The sequence below is a fragment of the Dendrobium catenatum genome, unplaced genomic scaffold, assembly GCF_001605985.2.
Source record: "Dendrobium catenatum unplaced genomic scaffold, ASM160598v2 fragScaff_scaffold_1520, whole genome shotgun sequence".
Taxonomy (NCBI): domain Eukaryota; kingdom Viridiplantae; phylum Streptophyta; class Magnoliopsida; order Asparagales; family Orchidaceae; genus Dendrobium; species Dendrobium catenatum.
Genome location: NW_021319982.1, coordinates 323877 through 346888, shown reverse-complemented (window position 1 = coordinate 346888; position 23012 = coordinate 323877). Strand labels below are relative to the sequence as shown.

General features: G+C 34.9%; 2 protein-coding genes across 4 annotated transcripts in view; one reads left to right on the top strand and one right to left on the bottom strand.

The window, feature by feature from the left end:
* The first annotated feature begins 62 nt into the window (after window positions 1–62).
* LOC110109212 (putative pre-16S rRNA nuclease) lies at window positions 63–9082 on the top strand. Of its 2 annotated transcripts, none has more exons than XM_020840171.2 (8): window positions 63–124; window positions 3170–3331; window positions 4890–4947; window positions 5701–5772; window positions 5840–5935; window positions 6027–6116; window positions 8195–8304; window positions 8724–9082. In XM_020840171.2, exons 2-7 carry the CDS (start codon window positions 3183–3185, stop codon window positions 8252–8254), a joined length of 525 nt encoding a protein of 174 aa, XP_020695830.1. In that variant the 5' UTR covers window positions 63–124; window positions 3170–3182; the 3' UTR covers window positions 8255–8304; window positions 8724–9082. The 2 variants fall into 2 exon arrangements, with proteins under 2 accessions (XP_020695830.1, XP_020695831.1); XM_020840172.2 differs by lacking the exon at window positions 8724–9082 and adding an exon at window positions 8403–8711.
* A 1089-nt stretch (window positions 9083–10171) lies between these two features.
* LOC110109196 (TIP41-like protein) overlaps window positions 10172–23012 on the bottom strand; it is a 14488-nt gene continuing 1647 nt past the window's right edge. Inside the window, exons 2-8 of one of the 2 annotated variants that reach the window (XM_020840142.2) lie at window positions 18692–18877; window positions 18132–18222; window positions 11740–11844; window positions 11592–11651; window positions 11446–11487; window positions 11140–11274; window positions 10172–10446 (exon numbers count right to left, since the gene is read on the bottom strand). In XM_020840142.2, the coding sequence (XP_020695801.1) occupies window positions 10342–10446; window positions 11140–11274; window positions 11446–11487; window positions 11592–11651; window positions 11740–11844; window positions 18132–18222; window positions 18692–18877 (724 nt within the window). In that variant the 3' untranslated portion in view covers window positions 10172–10341. The remainder of the gene's footprint in view (window positions 10447–11139; window positions 11275–11445; window positions 11488–11591; window positions 11652–11739; window positions 11845–18131; window positions 18223–18691; window positions 18878–23012) is intronic. The other variant, XM_028700435.1, reaches the window with a different exon arrangement.

Genomic DNA, 23012 nt, shown 5'->3' with positions numbered 1-23012 from the left:
AAACACCAAATAGCGTTTAAGCTAGCTGAGGCTGCGGGTATGTGCAAGGAAGTGAGCATAACTGATGAGAAGTTGGCAGAGATTCTTTCTGAGATCTGAGTTATTGCATTTGAAGACTGTGCAGGTGAGTTTTATATTTTCTTGTTATCTTGGTTGGATAATATTAGAAAAGGGACTACAAATTTTAGTGTTAAAGATACTGGAACTTTTATGTTCGAGTTTTATGCAAGGAGTGCGTAGATCTATGAAGAAGCTATAGAAAATCCAATGCACAACCATTGTAAACATAAATTTATGATGAAAGAGTTTGTGATGTGAGTGAAAAGCATGAACAAAGCAATTACAACCAGATTTTAGGTGTAGGGGAGAAGCATTTTGAGTATGAGTTAGAGTGGATATGATCGAAACATTATTGAGAGGAGATAGCTGAGTGACAAGATTGAATCCTCTCAGAACTTGTGATTGACATTCATATAAACATCAAGAAGATGATAATTTTGCATTCATCTACACCATTATGTTAAGATGTGCAGGGACAAAAAGTTTGGTTAATAAAATTATTAGTACAAAATTGAGATTGCTTGAATTCTGAAGCATTTTCAGTGCATGAAGTTTCTATTAATGTGAAAATTTAAAATTTTATATATTGATAAAATATTTGAAATGTGCAAGGACTTTTGGCCGATATTTGAACAAGTAATTGTTCAATCATTAATTAAAGTGATAAAATAGCAAACACCTAAGTGATTCAATACATAACTAGGATCCCAAACATCTAAGTGAACTGACTTGAAAGGAAGAAAATGGTGACTAGTAGTAGAAAAAGAAAAATACACACTAGAGTGTTTTCCTAACTCATAAACATGCCGGCCAAACTTGGACAAAGATAAATTCCTTTTGTTTTTTGTGAGGAGGATGGCCCAATAAATAATTCAATTGAAATGGAGTAATATTAAAGGGAAAGGTAGAGGGAATATCAACTATCAAGGGGTATGTTCTTCTTCAAGTTGAGATCCTCAAAGATAATAAGTTAATAGGAAATTATATTACAAATAAAATATTTGAGAGAGAGACAGTGGCTTTTTGAAGGATGTGTGATGTTGTTCCAAATAAATAAGAGGGGGAACCATGAACAACAGTAATATGTCGAAGCGAAGTTTTTTTGGAGAGATGAAAAGTCAATAGTTATCTATCATATAGGATTTTAGCACCTACATTTAAAATTCATGATGTACTAGCAAAAACAACTTCAACCAATTTAGAGGAAGATACATTATGAGGTGCTTAAAGAAATATGATTGTGAATGTTGAAGCAAGAAATTATAGTCTTTCTAAGAGAGAGTAGTCAATCCATAGGTCAACGCACCACAAAGGAATTTGCACGGTTTGAGTAGTTGTAGAAGTTGAGTAGTGGAGGGATGATCAAATTTCTCCCAATAACATTCAAGAGGATGTTTTTTGTGATTATTATTGAGGGCATGTTAGGAAGTTATTACAAACACAATTGCATTCACCACTAGAATGATCAACTCAACCATGACTTTATCGGTCACCCCCAGAGCCTTCAACCAAGATGGATTGATTGAAAGTGGGAGGTTGTGCGATAAAAAAGCTTATAATTCGAAGAACTTAGGAGAAAGCAGTTGTAATGTTAGGGATCATGATATGTTCCATTAATTTAGATTGTAAAACTTATAGAGAAGGATGCATGTGGAGTTGAATTTGGCAACAAAGAATTATTCATTTTGTAGATGGGAAGACCTAACTTTGATACCATGTGAGAGGGAAGGTTTTGTGGGTGTTATTCAATAGAGTTCTCCTTACTTATAATAAGGGAATCTAGACAATGTTCTAAGGCACATCAATGTTAACATAGTCCACTCTCAAACTATGGAGAACCTTCTTAATGATTTCATACACATACAACTATAAATTATTTGTTAATTTAAAACTTTAAAAATCTTCATCTTTGTTAGTTTTTCTAATTTTTAAATAGGGGTTCAAAATTTTTCTTATTTATCACCTGACTATATGGAAATAGGAATTGAGAATATTCAATGATAAGGATACCCTTGAAATTTAGTAGCAGAGGCCATTGTATTATACTTTTGCTCTTAATTGTTGCAGTCCTAACTTCGTAATATAGATTCTCTAAAGGCCCATGTGGATCACAAATATGCGAATGAATATTTGCGGTAGAAATCTTGGTAGAACATGCCTTATGTTAGTTTCCCATGCTATGCACTATTATCGTAGGTTTTGTCGATTTGTGTTATTGTTGCTTTTGATAATCGCATGATACATTGCTTCCACTCCAGAATATTAAGTTCAAGCAAAAATACTGCCGCGGCCTGGTCCAGAGGCTTGAATTAACTAGGCTGAAACAGATGGTCGGACGGTTGACTACATTATCGTCTAATAACTAACTATTTACAATACGCTAAAAAAGCCACTAAAACTTCAAAATTTTGAAATAAAAGCTATAAATACATGTGTCTCAGAGCATTATGCCTATAAGACATATTTTCTCATCTTCTGTTCATTCAAGTTAATCAAATAATACATGTGATGTTATTGTAAATAAAAAAAAAATGAGTCACTTGTCAATAAGCATGTCATGCTTCTAAATTATAATAATTCAAGGCCTTTTGAATAATATGAATGCTCATTTCAAAACATAAAGCATTTCTAATGGCCATTAATATTATGCATATCTATACATTTCACATATATCATATATTGTCCTTTCTATAAATAATACAACTCTCACATGAGACACTATAAAAAATGGTACCAATGAAGGTACACCTTTTTATTTTATTTTTTTTCATATTTTTTTTTCATTTATGCGCATAGGTATATTGCGTCTCCAGCCAGTACCATGAAGGGTGTGCTCCATCAATCAATCATGCACATGCAAGCATTATACGTATATCATATAATTTACATTCTCCATATCATTTAATATACACTGCTTTTATTTTATGTAAAGAAGTAACAGTTATAAGTTTTCTGAAGTTCAATAAGTAGCCTAATTTTGAAGAAAATTTTCATTGGTATTCTGACAGTCCAGTCCAAAAACAAGATAAATATCTTTCTTCAATCTTCTTTTAGTTCTTTATATATCATATGTTAGTACTCTCGCTTTTCTAAATCTATTACATTCCAGTTTTCAAGTAGAGATGAAATCAGTGAAGCCATTTGAAATTTTCCAAAAGATATTGAAGAATGGTTCTACAAAGCAAGGCCGCTTGCTTGGTCTGGATGTGGGATACAGATATGTTGGTCTGGCTGTTTCAGATACTCGTAATAAAATTGCATCCCCGGTGAGGTATGTCAAAGCGTATGTAACATACTATGTATGTACTAGGATACATTCTTGTTGGTTCGTTTGGAAAAAAATAAGATTGATGGCATCCTTTATTGGCATTGTTTCCCTTGAGAACTGTCAGCTAATGCTTCCCTTCCTTATTAACCTGGTTCTTGTCAGACAGTTATTTTAATTTTTTCTGCTTGTATAGGCATGATTATATTACTTTGATTATGCTTGTAAAGAAACTAATGATATTAATGATGAGCAAACATGTAAAGGAATAATACGTCTCATGCTTTGGAGGATAATGAACATGTTCTTATTTACCTTTGTGAAGAGGATGCTTATTGTTATTTTATCAGCCGTACTTTTATCATTTATTCATGGGAGGGCCAGCTATATGTCTGCACAAGCACCTTATTAATTATTTTTACTGCAAGCTGAAACCTTTTTGTGGTCTCATAATAGCTGTATTTGTTTATTTTGATGGTTTTTGGAGCTGAGTGAGAATATTGGCAATGAGGTTTTCCTACGTAAACACACTTTTTCTTTTTACCTCTTTCCCTTTTTGTTCTGGACCTAAAACCAGTGATTTTTTTCCATTAATCTACTCCATCAAATGATCATGTTACTTCATACATAGTCCACTTTATGAAGTGTTATTGTTATTTATCTATCTATTCATTTTATAAAGTTTTTTTGTTAAATTTCTTATGAATCATGTTGTTTGACTTAGTATTGTACATTTCAATTGTTTTGTTTTGTGTTAAATTTGTTTTGGTGTTTTATATTTAATGTTATGAATTATGAAAGTTCCTCACGAAGCTTTTATTTATAATTCTTTAGAAATGTGATGACCAGAAAAAGAAGAGCTCGTTGCCTCTTTCCTTTCAACTAGTGTAATCTTGGGCCCTTGTTCTAAATGGTAGTTGTTAATATGAAAGTAATTTGCAACCCTTCTCCTAGCCCTTTCCACTTCGATTGCTGGCACATTCCGGCATCAACTTGGGTGCTATGGAGTGTGCTCAACCACCTGCTTTTAGTTTGTTTCCACCAAGATCCTTTGTTCAATCTCTTAATCTAGTTGCCCACCTCAATACTTTTTGCAAGTTGTCCCTTTTGGGTCTTTTATACCAAAATCTTCTATGGAAGCATGTGCTCGTATCCTCATTTAGGGTGAGAGCTACTTCTCATTCAGGGTTTTTCATCTCGAGGATCTTTCTTCTTCTGTATTTTGGCATGCATTTTGAAATTTTGTATGAGAGTTACTACTCTTGTATTATCCTCATCAACTCCTAGCTCCTTTGTAACTTTTTTTTTTAAAATCAACTAAACATTTTCCTTTTTGTTAAAAGAAGTGTTTTGCAATTAAATCTAAAACAGTTTTTTTAGGCTCTAATAAAGAGTCATATACTTATTTATGGTGCTTTGAAAGGGAAAAAAAAACTGTCTGTAACAGTGCATTTGATCTGCTAGTTCAAGTTGTGTTAATAGAAAACCTATGATACAATTGTTTTCTTTCTGATTTGTGATTAGTTTTATGATTAATAATTTGTTAACTTTGTGCTTTCTATAGTGTCTTGGTCAGGAAGAAGACAAATATTGAATCAATGGCCGAAGATTTTCAAACCTTGGTAAATTTTTTCTAGTTTATTAAATTTGAATGTTAAGCTGTTCTTTGATATTGAGGTAATTTTATCCAATTATGATCATCCTACAAATATTTAAAATTAGGATTATTTGGTGTTTAGAAAGCAAGTTGTTGCAGTTTTTCAAAAATTTTGCAATAAATTTTAGGTACTATAGTTAAGATAATTTTACTAATAGGAATTTACTTAGATTCAGTTGAAAGTTCAGTCTATGGGTGACGATTACGCAAGCTATTCCTCGGAAGAACTCTTACCATACCCACTACCTTATTTGAATACTCAACACTAACTAGTGTGAATGTCGGGAATGCTACGCATCAGTTCCTAAAGGCGAAATTGATACGCTGAACTAGTTTCTCCTACCTGTACTTATCTTCTAATTTATTTTTAACCAGCTGAAGGGACCACATTTTGCTAATGTTGCTGAACTGGCTTGTTTTTTTATTGATTGACGCAATCTGCTGTATGAATGATTAATGTTGGCTTGTCGTTGATTTTATTAGTGCTATGGTAGTAAAATGTTTGTCCTTGACTTCTTTAAGTTTTATCTAATTTCTCGTTTGTCTATTTATTTGTTTTTAAATAGAATGCTGTTATTAAAAGTGCTTTTGCTCATTCACATTCTCATTTCAGTTCCATTCTGTTTCATAGTTTTATTGCATAAATTTATGTAAATCTCAATCTTCATTTGGCTTAAGTGTTGCATGTGGATTATATCAACATTTCTTGTGTGGACAGATCTCAAGACTCTCTCTTGTGGGCTTTGTTGTTGGTTTTCCCTTCAGTTTGCATGGCCAACATAATTTAGAGGTAAGTTTTTCTTTGTCACCACATAATGCTTCTTTATTTATTAACTTCCCCTTTTCTTTCTGAGTAGGCAGTTCAAGTAAGGCTTTTCATGGAGGAACTGCGCAAGACAGGGAAGCTTGATGGTCTGTGCTACACATATTGGGATGAAAACTATACATCAAAAGTGAGGAAATTTTGTTTGAATGGAAAATAATGGTGGAATGTGTTGTAAGATATTCTTCAAATAGTTATCCTTTCTTTGTTATGGCTTGCAGTGTGTGGAAGCTTTGTTGCACCCGTTGAATATGCACCCTGTAGAGCACAAAACAATCATGGACAAATTCGCTGCTGTAGGGATACTTCAGGTGATGTAACAGACTGTTAACTCGTTTAAAATCTTTCCTGCAAGAAAGCTACTCCTAAAACCTTATTCAATTTTCAATGTTATACTTTTTCAGTGAATTTTATAGCTTATTGTAAATTTTGCATTTTACAATTCATCTTTTGTATTATCTCATGCACGTTTTGGCTTTAAGTTGTCATTTCCACCAAAACCCCCTCAAAACTATCCGCTACTTTTAGAGTTTGTGGGATCATTGAAGTTGACATTGAAAGAAATTAAATCATTATCCTCAAGTTTTTGGCTACTTTGTTGTCCGGATGTAGCAATATAAGATCATATCCATTTATTACGTAATAATGTATTCCTTCTGACATGAGTGATTATCAACAGAATATACTGGCTTATTGCATACTATTTTTATCTCAATAAAAAAATTTTCTGTTGGTTTTAAGAGTCGCTTTTGTCAGGAGGGCCAAGCCAACTACAGTGCTACATGTTATTGTGTGATCAATATTAATGAAAGGCTATAATTCAAATGTGTTTGCTGCCCGTCCATCAAAGGGTCTAGCTTATTCTGGGGAATCTGCCATTCCAATTGGCCCCTTATAAATGTTGGATTCTGCCATTGTAAAATCACATGGCAGTTACTCCACTTTCTATCTGGCAATGCACTTTTGATGGATGGGATTGGTGCAGGACAAACTAAAGGAGTTCTACCAATGACTGGAATAAGTGATATTTTCTTTGAAATTCAAACTTAGACTGTAATAGTAAGAGAAATAAATTCAAATCCAAATGCTTATAAGATTGAAAGCAATCAATGAAAAAAAATTAAAAGTAGATTTGATGAGCTTAACCATAAAAGACTAAACCATAGAGATTGCAGTAAGAAATATGTGATTAACAAAACGGTTCAATCTAAATGTAAGCTTAGATTTTGATCAATCTTAAACTCATCAAGGAATTCCTCAGGACATGTCTGGGAACTCAAATAAGAGTCATCTAACGTCAGATGGGAAAGTAACAAACGGTCAAATCCCTTCACATTGTTCTTGTTGTAGTCTTAGAATCTTCTAAACTTGAACTCATTAAAACTCTATTATCACTACTACACTCAAATTCTTTGTCGGTTAACAATGTGAAGGGTCACATTTTGTCATAGACATAGTGGTTTTATTGACCCAAAAAAATCTTATAAGGCTATGAATAGAGCTCAGGGCTGATTTTCATACCCAATCAAACTAGAAGTTGAGACTATTCAAGCAACTACCACTAGCAATGATGAGTTTAAAAGATTTATCTTCACTTTTGAAGTAGATATGAAAAAGTTTGGTACATCTCTTGTAGATTTTGAGCTGCGGGTAGCCAATTTTATCAAAAGTGAAGTGGGTGTCACTCAAGGACTTAGTGCTAGTTACTCGAATCACAATCTATCTCTTAGGTGCAAAAATGTCATGAGCAGCTATTATGGCATAAAGTTTCCACCGAAGTAGGCAACTCCAGAGGAGGTTGGAATGCAAATGCCACTCTAGCCGAATGTAATGTAAAACGGAAAGAAGGTTTGCTACTTTGGAGAGGATCTCCTCTCAAAAAAAATTCTGCCTTTGGGATTGAAATCTGAGTGGAATTTCAGATTGTTGCTGGAGACGTGGGGAGTAAGAGTGGGAAATCCTTGTATGATGAGGAAGCAATCACAATCCCTCCATAAATCTGAACTTGTCTTATCTAAGGGTAGTCAGTTCTTCTAAGAGTTGGTCTTAGAATTTCTAAGGAAGATACTTTTGCTTAAGTGGTTCCCTTCATCCTTGGAGCCAATTGGCAGTTTTAGGGTGACCATGGTAACCAGACATGTTGCACTCTTCGAAATGCAAAACTAGGTTATTAGATTCAACAAAATTTTCTTGGATTATGAAGGGTTTCTGATGTTTGCAAAAATGAGGTAAAAGTATCTGCTCACTATGATTATCTTTTCAATTTCTTCATTCATGGATGTAACTATTATTGTGAGAAAACTTTCTCTAATAATGTATGAAATATTGTCCCTGCATCATTTACAACATGAGAAAACTGAAGAATGTTCCATGCTACGTTTGTGGACAGGGGTATCTGGATAATATGAACAGAAAATTGAAATCAGAAGAGCTTTCAATTGTCAAATGATCAGCTTGTGGTGAAATACGCGAGTGTTGAAATTATTCATCTGCTAAAAGGTAAATGATTAAGAATACTCGTATCAATTCTGTATTCACTTCGAATTCCTTTGAACAAATACACATGTGATCTTACTTTTACTGATGAATTTGTTCAGGAGGTTGTGATTTTGAGGAGAAATTATTCTATGTGGAGACTGGACGTAAAATGTCGTTCAGAGACTGACCAGAATGCGCCACATCATCGGTACCGAGCCGCAGTACAGAGCGAAGGGGTGCGTGGTGCATTCCGGTTGGTCTCCGGACGGTGTTCGGCGTCCACACAGAATAATTTTTTGTTTTCGGGAGCATGATTCCTATCGCTTGAGTACTCCTGTAATCTACTTTATTTTCGGTGTTTCTTTCGGCATGTCTTGACTTTCTCTTAACAAAACACTTTTGGTTCTTTGTAAAACCCTAAACCCTAAACCTTGTTTCAGTGATTCATCTTGTGAGTGTACATTCCCAAGGCCTCAAAATCTCAGTACCGGAGTCCACTGGTTCGATTCTCTACAAATTAATGGTTATACAGAGATGATCGGGATCTCCGGTCTTCTATATGTGATGAACAAGAGCTGATAAACAATATTTTCGGTCTGCTGAAAAATCGATGGAAACAAATATAATTCATCATTTTGCAACAGAGTACGTCATTATGAAATAAAACTTTTAATTTTTTTTATGGTGAAAGTTTTCTGTAAATTGATAATTTATGAGGATCAAATTGGTATAAATGACCCTGATCCCAGCTCTTTTCTTTTTTATGATGAATAATATAAAAATTCCTTCTATTGCCTAAGATGTGAAATGAATTCTTTTGTGATTTATAAATTTATCGTTACACAAAAACATATAGAGAGAGTTATGAAAATATCATTAAAATCATGCTTATTTATAAAATTAACATATATTTAAAAAGTAAATTATCATACATCTGTATTTGTACAGGTCTTTTATTGAAAATTTGATGGAAATGAAATAAAATTTGTTGGGAATTTTGTTTAACAGTTATATGCTAATTTGTCTAAATCATTTTATTTTATTGATCATATAGCATTTGCAATACTTATCAACTCACTTACCAGCGTAAAAAATCAACATAGATTGACATAAATGCTACAAACAAGGAAAATAATTACTTTTTTGACCTTCAATGTGTACAATTGGATCTGATTAATAGAATGATCAGGCCGTTTATTGAAAAAAATGTTGTATAAACAATAAAAAAATTGTCCCAAATAAAGTTTAAAGTTTTGTTTGAGATAACTTTTTTATTGCTTTTTAAAACAGCTTTCAAAAGTTATTTTAAGAAGCCTTAATCTAATATTCTTGAAGTTTATCAACAATAGAAGTTGCTTGAAGGCTTCATATCAAAGAACTTTTATTTGGTCCGGTCATAGGACGTAGCTCTACGTTCGGCTGCCAGTAGAATCTCGCCACGCGTTTTCACTATTTACTACGCCCCGACAACCCGACCCGGAACGGACCCATGATGGTTCAGTATTTCTCGATTTTGCTAGGTATTGGTTGATTTTGCTTGACAATAACCAATACCGAGCAAATACTGAGTAATACCGAGTTTTTCTAGAAAAACTCGGTACAACTCGGTATTGCTCGGTATTGGTCTTCACATAGCGGTATTTCTCTTTATTGTCAAGTAATACCTAGCAATATCGAGCAAATACCGAGTAATACCTCGTAATACGCGAACATAGCATTCTTGGGTTCCGGTCCGGGTCAAGTCGTCGGGCCGTGTGGTAAAGAGTAAGAGCACGTGGCGATATGTTATTGACGGCCGAACGTAGCTTTACGTCCTATCAGAGGACGTAATAATTGTTCCATATCAAAGGCTTTCTTAATGAGTAATCAAATTAAACCACAGCAGCAAAGAAAAATCAGGAAGCTTAAGAAATATATATTAAACAATTTCAAATTCATCAACAACTACTACTACAAAAGTCCAGTCTTCCATTCTTCTTCCATAAAGACAGTATTAGATTCTAAAAAATCCACAGCAGACGAAAAATATGGCTTTGAAAATTATATTTGCTGAAAGCTTTACCAGGAAATTTTTAGCCTTTGGATCTTCTGTGCAACTACAGGTAGCCTCTGACTAATGAGATTTGGATCGCAATAGGCTGCAGAATCAACTGGAAGGCCTTGCTGCACGATTGATGACAATGGTAAGAAAGATTATTTATATAATCTCTTTGCAACCAATAAATTTTGAAACATATAGCCTTAGGCTTCTTTGAGACGGCTTTCTTATTGCTTCTAAAAAGCCGCTTTAAGAAAAGCCTCTCAAACGAAGCCTTAGTTAAGTCAATATAGTTCAAAATTGAATGATGTTTGCTGAACTAACTGAGAAAACGTAAGAATAGCACAGAGTATGAACAAAATTTGTAAAAGCAATGCGTTAAAGGCATTAGACAAAAGTATTTGCAGTAGCACATAATAGGCTTTAACAATCAGATACAGGGGCCTTGTAAACCATAGGAAACTTTCTGGTTTTCATGTCATGAGTAAAGGCACCAAAGCAAAATGGGATAAACTGAATATATAGTTTTATTTCAGTACTTTTCTGATCAGATCTTGGGGTCATTTTTGTGGCAATCAAACACGGCATGACCTATATGGTATCGGGTCATATCAGGTCGGGTTGTGACACGCTGCCCTTACACTCCCAGTTGAACCCGTCTACTGCCAACAAAACCAAGCCCAAAGTGCGTAGAAATAACAGATGTGGATTTGATATTATGCATATGGATTAACATATGGCGGGGTAAATCGATGAACTTATCCATATGGATTTAGTGAAGCACATAGAACTGATCCAGATATTATGCAGAGACTTACAGCAAATAAACTTTGGATTTTTGCTTCCTTCCAGCAGCTTTCCCTTAGAAGAACGGGTTGGGCATCATCGTCACCAGAAAAAGAACAATAAACTCGACTGTCCCTTAATCTCATCAACGCTCCATCAACTCTAAGCTGCAATGTGAACTTAATTAATTGAGAAACTACAATTCAATTGCTTGTAGACCTATATATTATCCAAGAAATCTAATGAATTAAATCAATGATGCCAGGTTCCCATCAAGAAGAAGGCAGTTTATGGAAAGGAATCAGAGATTCTTTGTAAAAGATATAAGTTGAACCCACCCAGTAACGGAGAAGAAGAAACCAACTACTTGGCATCACTCGCTGCAACAATGAGAAAGAATACGAGATGCCATTAGTAAGAGCTATACAATTCCATTAATGAAGAATCCAATAAAAAAAGTTGGCATACAAAATAAAAAACCTACAACTTTTACGGTCAAGAGGGATATTCCACTGTCAGCCAATTCATCTTCATACAAGATAACCTACAGTGAGGTACAGAGTGTCACATCAATGGCACAAATAAACAGAATCAAGAAAGAAATAGAAATCCCAGTACAAAACGTTAATAACCTCGTCATAAAAAAGGATTGGTTCATTTGAAGTCAGTGAAGCCAGGTTAATGCGCTGATCACAATCCTCCCAGTATGGATTCTGGCACGCATCTTTAAAATTCGACTGCATCCAAAAAAAAAAAACTCAAAACAGCTGTTGATTTTGACCATTTTTCAAAATATTTTACTAAGACCTGAATTTCACTTAGCACACAACCAAGTATTTTTCAATTTACAACGTCTTAAATAAAACATATAGGCTCATAGAAAGCATCATGCAAATTGTCCCGCAACAATCTCATTACAAATACCAAACAAAATTATTGATAATCACATAATAAACAAACAGCCTGATTCAAGACTCCTTCACCAAACTATTTTAAGAAAGGTTGAAGTAGACCTAAAAATACTTGGTTAGAAAATATTAAAAATGACCGTTCTTTATTAGATCTAAATGAGAATATGACTCTTAACCGGACACAATGGAAAAAAAGGATTCATGTAGCCAACCCCGCGTAGTGGGATAAAGGCTTGATGATGTTGTTGTTGTTGTAGAGATAGCATTCAATTCTTAGGCATATCATCACAATTATAGTTACAGAGAAAATGATCTATCAACTCTTTAGAAAGAACCAAAATGATCCCCAACTATCTTGAGGGACAATTTTGGTCCCTCAACTCCTATCAAAATGATCTATCAACTCCTTAAAATGGGATCATTTTAGTTGGATTTAATGGTGTTAAAATTAGGGGTGTTTTAATAATTTTTAACTAACCAATTTATTAGATAGAATTTTCAAATAATTATAATTTAAAAAAATTTATTACTCATTTGTTTAATAAGAAAAATTAAAAGTATTTTTAGTTATAATTTTAAAAATTTTAGTTATATTTTATAATTTTCAAGTAACTATTTACTATATAATCATAACTTTAATTATAGTTTTTATAAAAAAATATAGTTAAATATTCATTTTAGTCACAAATATATTTACCAATCATAATTTATAAATCTAACTAAATTTTTTAAAATTATAACTAAAAATTCTATTATTTTTTCTTATCAAGCAAATGATTAATAAATTTATTTTGAAAAATTATAATTATCTGAAAATTATATCTAATAAATAATTAAATTAAAAAAATAAAATACCAACAACAACATCAAGCCTTTATCCCACTACGTGGGGTCGGCTACATGAATCCTTTTTCTCCATTGTGTCCTATTAAAAGTCAAATTCTCGTTTAAATCTAATAAAGAAAGGTCATTCCTAATATTTTCAAGACCACCCCTAATTTTAAAAATATTAAGTCCAACATTCATTATTTTGGATGTTGAGACCACAATGATCCCATTTTAAAGAGTTGAGGGACCAAAATTGTCCCTCAAGATAGTAGGGGACCATTTTGATCATTCCTAAAGAATCGAGGGACCATTTTGGAATTTTTCTCCATATTTAAACAAATAAACTAAAACCAAAACCACAATAAAATATTAAAAATAAATAAAATAATGTTTGAATAATTTTTTTGCTCAATATTTTTTCGCTCTCTACATCGCAAAATCCACCTGCTCTTTAAATTCTTGAAGGAATCTTTGCCTAAGACAATAATTACAAAACCCAAAACCCATCATAATAATCTTAGAATGATATAAGGACCCCTCAACAAGATTTAGCTCATCTCACTGAATTTGTTGATGCCCAAATTGTAAGATTTCTAACCCAAAGTGGCATGAATCAAGTGGATCGCTATTCCATTAAGGGACCACTAAACTGACCACTTAGATCCATCTCATTAAGAATAATAATCGAAAATAACACTAGTCATTTGGGCGCTCATTATTGTGCAAACAGTCCGTAAAGATCTGAACTTTTTTTGAAGTTATTATGATCTCCACAAATCTCTATTTTATGGCTATTTATAAAAAGGTACTCCTCGCTAATAGGAAAACATATCCATGTAGAAATGGTGTGATGGTATATTTTGCCAGCAAACACAATGGACCATCTTCAGCTACTCAAACAACAATAGCCCATGTGGATCAATAGAGTTGGTCCAGGAACAACAACATTTAACCATATTTCAAACATGGATGAGAAAGACATGCCCATCAGGCCATCATAAAAATGATAAAAAGCCACTCATTTAATTTACTAAAGGAATGTTTCGAGCTCTAAAAGTCACTTGGATCCTCTAAGTTATCTTTAGTGCATTAAGATTGCATCATAACCTTTAATCACAATCAACTTTGCATCAAAATATGTGCCCCAATCATCGTTTCATCAAGACTTGTGTCGCAACAATTGTTGCATAAAAGCATACAGTAAAATCTTCGACAATTTTGTAATTGTTATTAAATCAAGACCTGTATTGTAACATTCACTTGTATTGTGATCATCATTACAACAAGATTTTCACCACAGACATCGCTTGTATCATAGTTGTCGCTACAAAAACAGTCATTTCGCCCTTTTGGCTTACACCACAATCATTATTGTCGCAATCATCTCCCTCGAGACCTCGGCTACAACCATCTCCCTTACGGCATGCGTCGCAACTCACTTCTTCAAGAATGTGTCACTATCATCTCTCATAAGACCTGTGTTATATTCATCATGAATAAAACCTGTGTTGCAATCATCTCCATCAAAATTAATGTCACAACCATCTCCCCACAGGACCCTACACCGTAATCATCTCTTGTAAGACATGCATTGTAGCCAATTCCCTCAATAATTGCACCACAATCATCTCCCTATAAACCTATGTGACAGTCATCTCCAACAAGATTTGCACCATAAGTTTCTCCCTAAAGGACTGCAATGTCACCATCTCCTGCAAGAGCAATGTCTCAACTGCCTTTGAGCACGTTGATCAGGCAACTGCTAACAACAATTACGATTTGCATTGCATTGACACATTCTTTAATTAAGGAAAATAGTTGCACAATGTAACTTTTTCATGCTAGTGGAAATTGTTCAACTATGTGAGGCCTTATGGTTTTTTCCACCTTATATTTCCACATAAAAAAATCTTGTCACATTCTCTACTTGTTTGTTTATATGATTAAAAAGTGAAAAAAACTGTTAGACCGGTCCAGCCGGTCCGCACTGGACTGGTGTTTCGCAAACAGAGGCGTAATCTCCGCCTCCTGCGGAGATCGGGCGGTCCGAACGCCCAATCGGAGCCCTTTAGGAAGGATTTTTTAGGGTTTTAGAGGGAAATTTGAATGTAGGGACTGTTTAGGGATTTTCTTTTGATTTGTATGCATTAAATAGTTGATTTTCCTATGGTTATGTAATCTTGAATTTGGCTGAAATTTGATATCTCTTAGATTTTAGGTTTCCTTTGGGCTCTAGCTGTGTCTAGAGATTTGGGAGAGATCGATCCTCCTCTCGAATAGAGGATCAAGTGTATCTTGCTATTTTCCATTTCGCTTTCATCAAGTAATACAAATTATCTACTATTTTTTTGTGATTTTGTGGGGATTTTGTGGAGAAAGCTCGTTGTTTTTCTAAGGTTGATAGGAAATACTCGCGATCTACAAGTACTTCCTATCAAATTGGTATCAGAGCACGTGATCGAAGGGGAACCAATGGCCGGAAGGAAAGTGGAAGTTTTGGAGGGAGAACTTGGGCAACTCAAAGCAGATTTAGAGGAAAAGATGGCTTATTTTCAAAGTCACATTACATCCTTCAATGAAAAGATGGAGGAAAAATTCACCGTGGTGGAAGACTTGTGAAGAAATTGCTTGAAGTTAAAACCAAACCGGTGACATCGGAAGCAAAGGAAACTACCGGCGGCCATGGAAGAGATGAGAACCCTAACACGTCTAAGGGAAGGGAAAAGCCAGAAGTGGAGATCCTGGAGGGAGAATACGGAATGCCTCCTCTATAATCACTTTCTAGGGAGGAGATGAGCATTGGCAACGCAAGAAGGGGTGCTAAATTTGTAAGGCGAGGGGGTGGGGGATGATTTGATCGCCGGGTGCTGATTTTGAAAGAAGAAGAGGGGATTTTGATGAATGCTTTGGGTATGATCGCCGGAGGGAATATCGTGACAATTGGGGAGCACCTTCGCTTCGAGGAATGGGAGGTTGTGGAGGATTTAGGGGAAACGGGTGTGACCCGAGGGTGAGGAAACTGAAAATGTCAATCTTTGAGGGGGAGGATGCACACGGGTGGATCTACAAGGTAGAAAGATATTTCGCCGTCAATGGGCTAACATAGGAGGAGAGATTGATGGCGGTGGACCTATGTTTAGAAGGGAAGGCTTTTTCTTGGTATCAGTGGAGGGACATGCAACGACCCATAAAAAGTTGGAGAGAGTTCAAGGATTGTTTCGTAGAACGTTTCCGAACTGGCTAGGGAGGAGACTTCTACGAGCAGTTCTTTGCCTTGACATGGGAGGGTTCAGTGACGGAGTACCGGTAGATATTCGAGTACCTTGCTAGCTGATTGGACCACCATTCTGAGACAGTGCTAGAGGGAAACTTCATGAAGGGATTGACATCAGAGATCCGAGCAGCGGTTAGAGTAATTAGGCCTCATGACTTGGGAGAGGCTATGGAGCTAGCTCAATTGGTAGAAGATCAAAGGCACCTGGAGGGAGAGACGGGAGGCGGCAGTTCAAGAGGCTCGTACAGGATGACTACCACTGTATTGAAATCCAAGGAGCCAACACCGGATACTCTTCGAGGGACTTCAAAGGAAAAGACTGCAGGAGGAATATCTGGGGACAATTTCAAGAAGCTCACAGAGATAGAATTACAGGAGAAGAGGGCGAAGGGGCTTTGTTTAAGATGTGATGAGAGGTATACGCCGGGGCACAGGTATAAGGACCGAACTCTTCAGGTTCTTACCGTTTGTGATGAAGAAGGAATTGAGGGTGTCGTCTTTCCACCTTGCATATAAGGTAGATCTTTGGGAGGGGAGTATTGTTAGACCGGTCCACAAGACCGGCGTTTCGCAAACAGAGGCGGGATCTCCGCCTCCTGCAGAAATCGTGCGGTTAGAACGCCCAATCAGAGCCATTCAGGAAGGATTTTTGAGGGTTTTGAGAGGGAAATTTGAATGTAGGGACTTTTTAGAGATTTCCTTTTGATTTGTATGTATTAAATAGTTGATTTTCCTAGGGTTAGGGCATCTTGAATTTGACTGAAATTTGAGATCTCTTAGATTTTAGGTTTCCTTTGGGCTCTAGCTGCGTCTAGAGATTTGGGAGAGATCGATCCTCCTCTCGAATAGAGGATCAAGTGTATCTTGCTATTTTTCGTTTCGCTTTCATAAGTAATACAAATTGGCAACTGTTTTTTTGTGATTTTGTGGGGATTTGTGGAGAAAGCTCGTTGTTTTTCGAAAGTTGATAGGAAATACTTGCGATCTACAAGTACTTCCTATCAAAAACCAAGGTAATCAAGATTGATCATGTCTCTAATGGCTCAATTTCCACGCGCAATACTCCCCTTCCAATACTCATTTATTTTCTAAGTAGATTATAAATTTCAAAATTTATTGTTGGAATAAATTATGAACATAATTTAAAAAAAAAATTAAATTGCACTCTTTATAAAAAGCCAATTAAACGAGATTTGATCCATTCTTAGTTTAATCTTTCCTTCAATCATATGAACTTCACAAGGCAAGAAGAATGTATTTGTTTGTTCTTTATATCTCATCTGCAATTAATTTCTAATTTAAGATGAAAAAATATTTCTCTTTTGGCTGCCATTATTCACTCATTTACTGTATGAGATGAGATGAGATCCTTCTTGATGACAAAATTAAGCAAAATTTCTTGTGGACCAAGTTATGCATTGTCTTTCTATTTTCAAATAACACGCAAGCATCCAAAATCACAACTTTATAATATGAATCTATATGTGACCATATATTACCTAATCATATGGTACTTTTGAAATAGACATTTTGTACTGATCATTTTATTGTATGACTTTATGTTCTGATTGTCATGAACTTGTAAAAATCAACTTGTCGCCTAATTTCATGAAAGAAAAAAAAAAATTGTCTGCCATTCACACACCTTCGCAGCAGCCACAAGTTTCAATTGAAGGATTATTAGAACCACCAATGACATTTGAGGGAGACGCAACCTATTTAAGGTGAACTAACCGAGTATACATATTATTAATCTTACACATAATAAAGCCTGTTAATAATAGAAAGCAATTAGTGAAAAGCATTAATTACAACAAAGGATGCATTCTTTAGATGCTATAAATTCCAAAAACTTAAGAGAGAATCTTAATTTATAAAGATTAATTAGCTTCTTTGCCAAATAACTAGTTCAATTAAGAAAAATCCCAATAGTGTCTGGTAAAACGTTGCAATGTGCATCCTCAGCATGATGAAAGCATAAAATGTATGAAGAAAATTTGCAAAAGCCGACCTTTTCATGGTTTAGTTCTACTGCTTCGCTGCCACAATATGGTGTCGTGAATGTATAGTCATAATCAAGTATAATTTGTTGGACAGGCTTGCTGCAAGGAAAAGTGCAAGATTCCAGTTATTTCATCTAAACGCTCATCAGAAAACATTTATACATGTTTGGCAGACCACCAAGCTTTACGTATCGGTTAGGTTGCTATTTATAGTAATCTAAAGTCTGGCATTTGAGACATTAACATAGCTTCTCTACAAATATAAGGGTAAGGCTATGGATATCAACGCCTTCCTAAACCTGTTGTGGGAGCTACATACATTGAGTATACCTTTTTTTATATTTGACAGCCTACCTAGTACTCCTTAGTCCTTACAATAATAATAAAACAATGATACTTTGAAATTGAAGTTTAAAGTGTTTTGCATTGTTGTTTGTTTCTAATTAATTGGTAAAAAATGAAAAACAAAGAAATTGCAATTAAATCTAAAAGCACAGGCACTTGAGCAAGAAATCTGATTTAGGCAAAACGTTTTGGTCTACAGAATAATGAGCCAAACGAAGTTGACCTTCTAAATTTCCATTTTGCTGCTGCAGGGACTTCTACCGGTGGTAATGACTCTTGCTTCCAACCTTTCAATGCATCAAATGCATTAAAATGTATCTTAAAACCACTTTCCATATGTAAGAGATTCAATGAACTATCTCCAAAAACCATTTCAGGTAGGTGTGAGGTTCCAAGCTTTTCTTCCCACCTGGGATAAAAATTAAGGGCTGAATAAGACCACATTCAATGGGTTGGATTTAAATGCATAATGTTATTTTTCTAAGATTAATCTCAGCATATTTAATGCAACAAAATTTAAAACATTGGCAACAAATTAATAGATGATTAGACATAGCCATATAAAGATGCATCATGCATCATCTGATTTTCATAAGTTACTCACATAAACTATTTATAGACATAGAGAGAGAGAGAGAGAGAGAGAGATATGACCCTGGTGTAAACCAGATTAATAAATATTAAAATTTGGAACTCCACAACTTATGATCTATTTTGTGCATTTTTTGCACACTTTTTAGAATTTCACCTATTTATATTTACCAACCAACACCATAAAGCTTTATTGCATTAGCAATTAAGTTATGACCTAATGTGTTTGTACACATTATGCCTTTTGATTTTTGATGATGCGACTTTGTCATCTAGTCTTGGCATCTTAACAACTCCGATACTTGTTTTGAAGCTTCTAAAGATAAGGTGTGTTCGGATCATAGCATGTTATTACCTCTATTGTTTCCTCTTATACTGCTGGCATCTAAGATCTTTTCCAAATGAGTTAAATTGCCATTTTTCTGACCTTTGGAGAGGTATCACAACCATTGCAAAGGAGATTTATTCATTCCCCTAGAGAATTGATGCAAGCCATCAAGAGAATTTTTAGATCGACTATTGTTTAGTTTCTATAGCCTAATCTAATCGAACTGGTTATACAGATGATGAAGACTTTATCTAATTTATTTATGTTTTAAGTCACTAAGGAGTTGAATATTTTAAATTATTTTTTAATGTCATTAGTCCAATAGAAAATAATGCTGTAAGAGTACAATAGAGAAAATAATGAAATGAAAAGCTAGAGTTGATTCTTCTCCTTCTTGTTCAAGAGAGATAATTGTAAGCAATTCTTCAGATAAATAACACGTATGATTATGCAGAGCTCAGTAAATAAACTAAGATTTTGGGAGATGCTTGCTAGAGTTAAAATGTTAAATCAAACAAGAACTATGGTAATTGTAATTAAAGTCCTATATACCCTCATGTTGGGAAGTGGACATCAAACCTCAAAATAATTATCTATGTGATTTGCAACTGTAGCTATATTCTGATTATACTAAACTCATAGGTGTTACACTAAAAGCAAATTTTGGATGTATGAAGAGAATTCTGATACGTTTATACATAAATGGAATTTTGTAGTCATTGGAGAATATGAAATAATTTAGATTACAAGGGTCATGTTTCGATTTAGTGAACAAAAATCTAGAATAATTAGTTCAATAGTTATGTATAATCTAGTTATAAATTGGAAGGCATTAACCAAAGCATGAGAGGATGATTAGACTACTATAAAATCTAATTGATTCATGATCATGTCATATTTGAATTAAGCAAGTCTAATGACTGAATCTTAGAATTGTTATCTCCACCTTTCTCCTCCTCCAATTTTTACTCGAGCAAGGCAAGCCTAATCTTAGTTTTAAAAACCATAAAAAAGAATTATGTTGAAATTATAAATAGATAATAGATGGGATAGAGATTAAAGGGATTCTTCACATGTTGAGTATGCAGCTTTTAAAATAGGAGTAACCCTAGCATTTATCCTATGTTAATTGTATCAGGGACTTTGCAAGATCTTAATCAAGAAAGAAATTATATCCATCATGCTTGATGAAATTAGTTGATACTTGATATATGCAGGTGAGAGAAGCCTTAGAATCATTTTGTATCTTTATCGAGTTATGGTTCTAGTAAGTGTGAATTGGAATTGGAATTTACATGGGTTGTTAAATGGTATTTAAATCATGGATAGATAGTATAGCTATGCTTTGGGTTTAGGCACGATGATTTCTCTTTTGATGAATATAAAGTATAAACTACTTACGATGTATATATGAAATGGTAATATTATTTGTTCCGCGTGTGACGGCCGTTTTGTCCTTATATTGTTTAGGATTTTTTATAATGATAAATCAAGGCGTGGTTTGGACAATCCTATCACACGTCTATTGATTCGCATCCCGATTTATTTGACCACTTATGCGGGTCATGATATATTTACTCGTTAATGAAAAACACAAACTTATCATCCTTTCAAAGAAACTATTCAATTTGATCAAAGAAGCTTGATTCAATGTTTTAAATACTCATATCCTTTAAAACATGTACCTCAATTCCTTTAGATAAACTAAATACTTTAAGTGGGTAAGCCTAATTCAAAGTTCTACAAAAAAAAGATAAATGTTCATATACCTAGTGATAAGATTCATTTGGTCGTTGTTTGGTTTAATGGCATCTTCCTGAAATATTGTGTTAACAATAATATGTCGCTCGACTCCCATGCTTGTTTTGCTAACATACGCAATTGAGAAAAAATCCCCTTAACTAGATGCCGTGGGATTATCCTGACGGCATATAAATGGGAAAAAAATGTTGGAATCCCTGTTTGATCCTATTAGATAGCATTGCAATATGAAACGACAGAAACAGTAACCTGAACAATATGCATGATAGATGACAGTGACAAACAAATAACACCGCAATCTACATAGCATTGTATTTTAAATAGAAGCAGCGCCTTAGCTTGGTTGCCAAGTGTGAAAGACAGTCTTTCTTTTGTTTTCCTTCCAGGTTCGTCCGGACGAAGTGGAGTTCGTCCGGACGAAGTGGAGTTCGTCCGGACGAAGTGGAGTTCGTCCGGACGAAGTGGAGTTCGTCCGGACGAAGTGGAGTTCGTCCGGACGAAGTGGAGTTCGTCCGGACGAAGTGGAGTTCGTCCGGACGAAGTGGAGTTCGTCCGGACGAAGTGGAGTTCGTCCGGACGAAGTGGAGTTCGTCCGGACGAAGTGGAGTTCGTCCGGACGAAGTGGAGTTCGTCAGCACGACAGAAACTATCAATATTTACAAAGACATTTATCAGACAGAATTCATTTTCAGTCGATTCCCTGACACGACCATAATCTTAAAAGTGATTCGGCCCCTGCTATAACCTACCTTCTGAATCACACAAACGAATCAACATCAAAATCATAATCAGAATACAGAAAAACATCAGAATTCGTATCAAATATCCGTCCACATCGAACCATAAATCACCATCAGATTCAGAGAAATCAGATTCGTCAATCAGAATATCGTCGAGAGAGGTATAACGACAGAACAACGAATGCATCAACAGAACAAAAATTCACAGTTTTAGAAAAATTTATCCAAATTACCACGATATCGTAAAAACATCCTTTCAAGAACTTATTTACAGAAGCAATATTACTCCCAACATCCAAGATATAATTTTTTATTCAGATAAAAATTCCGAAGAATTCAAAACTACGCTGTGACAAAATTTACTAGAAAAATACTCAAACGTGCAAATAAAAAAACATCCTATCTACAAATATACCAAAAGTTACGCCTAAAAGTATTCGTCGATACAAAGATAAAATCAATTTATAGGCTAATGGAACACGAAAATAGTATAACAAGAAATCCGTCAAAAACCACATTCTTGGAAAATTGAAGAAAGGCATAATGTGTCTTACCTCGAGTCGCAATCAACTTTCCACAAATTACGGCGACGGACCCGTAAACCGACCAAAAGTCGTCCAAAAAATCACATTTTTCTTCACCTCTTCACCTTTGCTTTCTCTCTCCCTCTCTCCTTTCTTTTTCTTAAAAAAAATATCTCACAATCCGGATATTTATCCCCAAACCAGGAATACCCAGGCCGACGCCCCACGACCGGGACCGATCCTTCTCCCTGGACTCCCCAATGTCCAAGAAAACCCCGAAAACATTAATATTATTTTCGGACGATGCTCTCTGGAACAAATTTGTAAGGAAGAAATCAACCTTCCTCCTGGAAATGAAATCTCTCTGTCCCCAATCTTTACTGATCGTGGACCGAATCCCACCTTCTGTCGCGACCTGGAGCAGAGACCTGTCTTTCACTTGGGCAGGCTAGGGTGCTTCTATTTTATCAATGCTTGTAGATTGGTTTAATTTGTTTGTCCCTTTATCCTATCATGCATAATTGTGTACTGTTTCTGTCCTTTTATATGATGTTTGAGAGATCAGAATATCTTTTTTTCCTTTAATTGGTCGTATACGTC

Coding starts and splice junctions, on each gene's coding strand:
- LOC110109212 (XM_020840171.2), top strand. CDS start 3,183: ATGAAATCAGTGAAGCCATTTGAAATTTTCCAAAAGATATTGAAGAAT. Junction 5,936..6,026: donor ATGAAAACTATACATCAAAA/GTGAGGAAATTT, acceptor TATGGCTTGCAG/TGTGTGGAAGCTTTGTTGCA. Junction 6,117..8,194: donor CTGCTGTAGGGATACTTCAG/GTGATGTAACAG, acceptor GTTTGTGGACAG/GGGTATCTGGATAATATGAA.